The sequence below is a fragment of the Malus sylvestris genome, chromosome 16 (assembly GCF_916048215.2).
Source record: "Malus sylvestris chromosome 16, drMalSylv7.2, whole genome shotgun sequence".
Taxonomy (NCBI): Eukaryota; Viridiplantae; Streptophyta; class Magnoliopsida; order Rosales; family Rosaceae; genus Malus; species Malus sylvestris.
Genome location: NC_062275.1, coordinates 5,644,150 through 5,649,965, shown reverse-complemented (window position 1 = coordinate 5,649,965; position 5,816 = coordinate 5,644,150). Strand labels below are relative to the sequence as shown.

The window sequence follows — 5,816 nt, the reverse complement described above, 5'->3', positions numbered from 1 at the left end:
CACTCTTTTACTATTAGACGTTCAACTTCCTGGTGCTTGGTGTGTATATACTATATATATGATTAGGATAGAAAACCGTTTCTAACAACGTATGTCATTTAAAAGTTAAAAGTGCACAGAGTTGTAGAAACGGTTTCTAGGAAAGTCATCTTAAGGCTTTTTTGAAAAAAGCACTTGAATTTTAATAAAAATTTCGACGTAGTTAGTATATTACTCTATGGTAAAACTAACTTATGAGCGTAAGTATTTATAATATAAGTAATCTTTTTTTTTATCAGTATAACATAAGTAGTCCCTAATAAACTCTTAGAAGGCGGTGTATTATCATATGTATTATGAAACGGAGTCAAGGAAAATGTAATCCCAAAATAAAAGCAAGTCTCAAACATGCTGTTTTATTGTATCCCGCAATTTTAATATCCGCCTATCGAACCACATGGCCATGTGGTCTTACTCTCATACGCAAGGTGACCCATGTATTTGGTCCCATCCCATCCACCCACGACCGGTCCCACCCGATTCACAGGATCTCCAAAGGCCTAGGCAATGGTAGGCATTTCCATTTTGCTGCACCACGTACACAAAACTACCATACGAGGAACTAGGCAAAATAGCCTAATGGGGTTTCAATTATTGCCTTGTTGAAAGGGCTTAGACAAATCGGGTCCCACCATTATTTTAATCAAAACCATATGCTTCATGCTCCTTAGAAATCTGAAATTGAATTATATAGTTTTTTCTCAAACGATAAGTTTGGTTAGATTAAATATTAATTAATCATCAATATGATTCGATTTCACGGACAAGGATTGTCTGTCCTTCCACTTTCCGTGCCCTCTTGTTTGTGTGATCACGGTTAAGCAACGTCAACATTTTATATTACTATTCATTTTTGTCTTATTATCTCTAAAAAATAATATAAAATATTGACCTGACTTAACCGTGATCACACAAAATAAGAGGGCACCGTAAGTGGGAGGGCAGACAATCCTTGTCCCGATTTCAAGGCATCATACAAGGACAAACACTGTGGTACCATTATTTTAGGGGTGTGCTATCCACATATATCTTTATACTTCTCACACATCATTTGTTAATTTCTGTCCGTTGATCTTATTCAATTCATCTGATCCGACGACCGAAAATTCTAAGGGTGTAAGAAAAGTAAAAAAAGATGCATGAATATCACACCCCTTATTTTAATCAGAACCAAATGCTTCACAATCCTTAGAACTTGAAAATGAATTATATAATTTTTTTTTTGGTCAAACGATGAATTTTGTTAGATTAAATGTTAAATTAGCCGTCATATAATTTAAACTCACGACATCATGCAAAAGCTCAACACTTTTCCACTAGTGTGGTAAATGACCACTCGCAAATTATATAATTATTGAAATAAGCAAACTATAAACAAATACTAAAATAATTAAAAGCCTTACTTATTTGTCTTACCATTTGGTGGGACAAGTTTTAGAACAAGCGATAAATCATTCTACATCTAAAAAAATTTCTGGTACCATCAATTACTATAAACCAACAACGATCTCTAATTTAAAAAATGTGACAACTGGTTGAAGGGCAAATATGACACCCCGACTGGAGCAAGTACACGCTGATCATATCATAAAAAGAGGGGTTTCTAATATGAGCTTTCAAACACCGAATAGTAACCGATGGCCCCAAGATATCTTGGTTTTCAACGTATATTTGTCGCTGGAGGCCGCTTGGAACGAGGCAGGAGAGCAAGAAGAAGCTTCTTCCTAGGTCCCTGCAACAAAATCAATCTTCATGAGAACCAACAATACACCGTATGTCGAGCAGGTTAACTCTATATTCTAAAATGAGAAACTCTAATACATTCACAGCCACATCCAAAGGTCACAAGGCAACACGCACACCGCTGACGAGGTGCCGGGTTGATCCACATAAAAGTGGGGACTTGAACAAGTACCACAAAAGACACTTCCCCAGATGGTAGAATGCAATGCAACACAATGCTACTATGCACACTAATAAAGTAGGATTAAGCAACAAAACCATAAACCATAAAACACCCAAGTTGGACATCATTAGTAAAGCAAACTAACAAGAAAAAACAAAAGGGGGAAAAGGGAAGTACCATAGGTATTCCCAGCTCTTTGAGATCATGTTCTCCCATCTGCTTCAATGCGGCCATATCAATCTGCATAAGATCAGATATATCAATTATAAGCTCCATCAGAGCGAAGCCAGTAACTTATTTACGGCCACGCAAGCACCAAAACTCCAAAATTTAGCTATCTGGGCAAGTCTGATAAAGGTTAAAACACTTTCAAATATTATTTGAGAAGCACGTGCTGTTTCACTAATATGGTTTAGAAACAATGCTTACAACACCACCACACCTCAAACGAGTGACGCTATGCATAAAAAATGTGATGCCCAAGAAACAAAGAAAAAGATAGAAAGAATTCATCAAGGTTGTTCTGTATGCAATACAGTCTATAAACTTAGGAACCGAAAAAATGCATTAGATAAATTATAAAACTACAGGCCAAATGCTCATGAATTTCAGGTTTAATGTAGCCCAAGGAATAATCATGCACACTGACATAAAAAAAAAAAAAACAAAGATACGAAGCAGCATACTTCCTCAGCCTTAAAAATAATGGCATATTTTCCCAATCCCAGCGTATGTAGCAAGCCATCTACAGTCTGCTGTTCATCACCCTGCAAACACCAAACACACAGAAAGTTTGTAAACCCATTACCGAGGTGGTTATTAATCCAAAGTTGAAACACTAGGTAATTATAATTACTAAGCATAAAAACATTCAAATACAACCATGGAAAAGTACTTAATCTCCTTTTAATTCCAAGAACCAAGGCTAAACAAAAAGCTGCCACAGACACAGGTGAGGCACAAGCATGGTGAAATTTCTCAAGTCGTTAAAAATTTTAACCTTACAACCACTGGCGAATATTTTAGAAGTATGCCCCAAAAAACTAGCCTATCCATTTATAATTTTGGTGGTTTTGTAGAACCTACCACAAACTAGTAAAACTGGCATCTGCTACGATCTGAATGGACTTCTACATCTAAAATCACATGCAATGATTACTCATCCTCCAAATGTGGGCAACATAAGGGCAAGAACTAGCAAATTCCATTTCGCCCCCTAAGCAGTTTTGTCAGCATTTCATACCGTAAACTAATATATAACTTTTGTGTAGTGATGGACCAATTTTAGAAAACAGCACCAACTTTTTGTAGGTTTTTGTATCTCAAACTTACCTCTCCAAAAACAATTATCTAATTTCAGCAAGAAATTGAGTTTAACGGCCTCTGTTTCACCACTTAATCTATCTAATCTTGAGGAACTGCCTTTCCTAATTCCAGAACTTTGAAGGCAGCATACTGTTTTCTTTATCATGCAGACAGGGCATTTTTTTGCATCACGAAAGATAGATATGGTTCAAATTGTGTGATGGGGGTGGGGGCGAGGGAGCAGTAGGCATGAAAATGATGGTAAGATCCGCATTTGTGGAAACACAAACTGGACCTAAAGCATAAACAAGTTTAATGAGTTTACTCTTAGACCTTCCATTCAGGTACTATTACATAGAGCTACATATGCATAGCATATTTGGATATACAAGTAAAGCAGATAGCAAAAGGCAAGTAACATGTACCACATATGAACTTTTCTGAACAATACTGCTCGGTGGAGGAATTTGACTCAAGTGGGGTGGGGGTGGGGCCACAGGTTTCGCAGACACATGAGGCAACGGAGAACTGGACATGAAAGGAACAGTACTTGCAGGCCTTGTAGCACTGAGAACATCTTTCCTCATATATGAATCCGATCTGACATCATCAAATGCCCTGCTTAGTGGCCTTCTCTGCAATTCTTCAGGATTCCTCGGAGGGGAGAGACCCCTAGAAGTGACTACAACTCTATCTGGGGATCTTCGTCTTAAATGATCCAGAGTCCAAGGGGAATAAGAATTTCTTAATGAGTCCACATGAGGCAAATCATCTGCCCTTGAAGAAGGAATTCGACCCATAAAGCTAGTCTCTTTTATTTCAGGAAGGTGCTGACGTGACTCGTGGACAGTGACAGGGCGCTGAACTGCCTTTGAAAGCTTCTCACGAAGGTCTCCATGCCTCTGACCATCATCACTCTGAGCTCGTCTAAATGCATTTTTTTGCATGAGTTTAAATCGAAGATCACCTTTACCAATGTGTGCATCTTGGAGATTTAAAGGTAGAGATTAGAAAATGGAAATTAATTCAGAAATGTGGTAATGCAGCAATATTTCAATTTCTCCAGAGTAAGCTCATTACCATCGTAACCATTGAAATTCAAACTTGACCTATCATTGTCTCCTCGCTGGCTGCAAAAAAGGAAAAATTAAACAATAAATTATTTTAGACATGACTCTGACTTCTTTAAGGAATTTCTGGCACATAGGTTGTAAGAACCAATTACATATCAAATCCATTTGGTTCTGTTTTTAACACTCATACACATATTTTGCGACATACCAATATCTCCATATAACTCGATAGGCAAGTTATTCAATTTCATATCAATAGTACAATCTACTAGGAACAGAAGCACTAAATCAGACATGATTTTATTCAGCAAAACAGCAGCTTTTCCACAGCGGATAAAATATGATATTCGAAGTAGCGAAGGGCATACCGTTTATTGTTGTGTAAGCTTCCATGCGACAAAGAACCGTCTACATTACTTCCTAATCTATCTCTAACAGACCGCTTGGTCCCAGCCACAGGTATAGAATCAGCTAATGAAGACCCCGAAACAGACCTCTTCACTACCTGTCAAATGGTGATACAAGTCAACGAACTTTCAAGGACACCCAAACCAGGAAAAAGCAAAATCCAACATTCTTAGCAGTTGTTGACGTATAATCGAGTAAATACAACTAAATGCATAAAATTCAATTCCCCCACTTCAAGTTTGTTTTCACTAACTAAAAAAGTATGCTTGTTTAGTTCTACGGAGAACCCAAAAGAAAAAATATATATACATATTCATGCGTATATATACATATATAAATATATGTATACTTCTCAAACTTGTACAGGAGAAAATGAGAAATTGGATACCTGGCCACCGCGCCCAAGCGTGATGGTGACTCGACCCCTCGAATTCCCTGACATAGTTTCGAATCAGAAACCCTAGGAAATCAATCAGCTAATCAAGCTTTTACTGCAAGGCATCACCGCCGCAGAAACCCTAATCCGATAGCCGATGCCAGCCAAAGAGAAGCTCGAGGAGATTGATTGATACGCGCCTGCTTGTCTGTCACTTCTGGGGAGCACTTAGGGTTAGAGAGAGAGAGAGAGAGAGAGAGAGATTGGTGATTTCGGGGTCGAAACTTCGAAACGAAGGAAAACGATGACGCAGCGTCGCGGAGGAATATCAAAAGGCCGGAGCTGCGAAGACCAGAAAGAGAGAGATTGGTGTTTTTTGATCGGCCAATACGAGCCGTCAGATTACCGGACGCGCTCAAATTCTCAAGCTTTCCTTCCACAAATCAGAACGACCTTTTTCAGTGTTTTGACTTTTGACCCCTTTTTCAAATGAAAGGCCAAAAATTAAAAACTCAAAAAGAATATATACAAATAAGCACGAAATGTAAGAAAATGAGTCAAAGGACCATGTTTTCTTTGGTAAATAATTATCTTTTTTTTTGTTAGTTTTTTTTAACAAATGATATTATTTACATTAAGGATGTGTTAAAGATCGAGAGTCTCATCAGACATTATGAAAAAAGGCCCATCATACACATACAAGGCCCAA

At 37.8% G+C, this 5,816-nt stretch overlaps 1 protein-coding gene across 1 annotated transcript; it reads right to left on the bottom strand.

The window, feature by feature from the left end:
• Positions 1-1,426: 1,426 nt before the first annotated feature.
• LOC126608683 (uncharacterized) lies at positions 1,427-5,594 on the bottom strand. Its single transcript, XM_050276651.1, has 7 exons — positions 5,120-5,594; positions 4,692-4,828; positions 4,331-4,380; positions 3,676-4,235; positions 2,632-2,712; positions 2,123-2,185; positions 1,427-1,771 (listed from the first exon to the last, which is right to left on the bottom strand). Exons 1-7 carry the CDS (start codon positions 5,171-5,173, stop codon positions 1,700-1,702), a joined length of 1,017 nt encoding a protein of 338 aa, XP_050132608.1. The 5' UTR covers positions 5,174-5,594; the 3' UTR covers positions 1,427-1,699.
• Between the last annotated feature and the right edge of the window lie 222 nt (positions 5,595-5,816).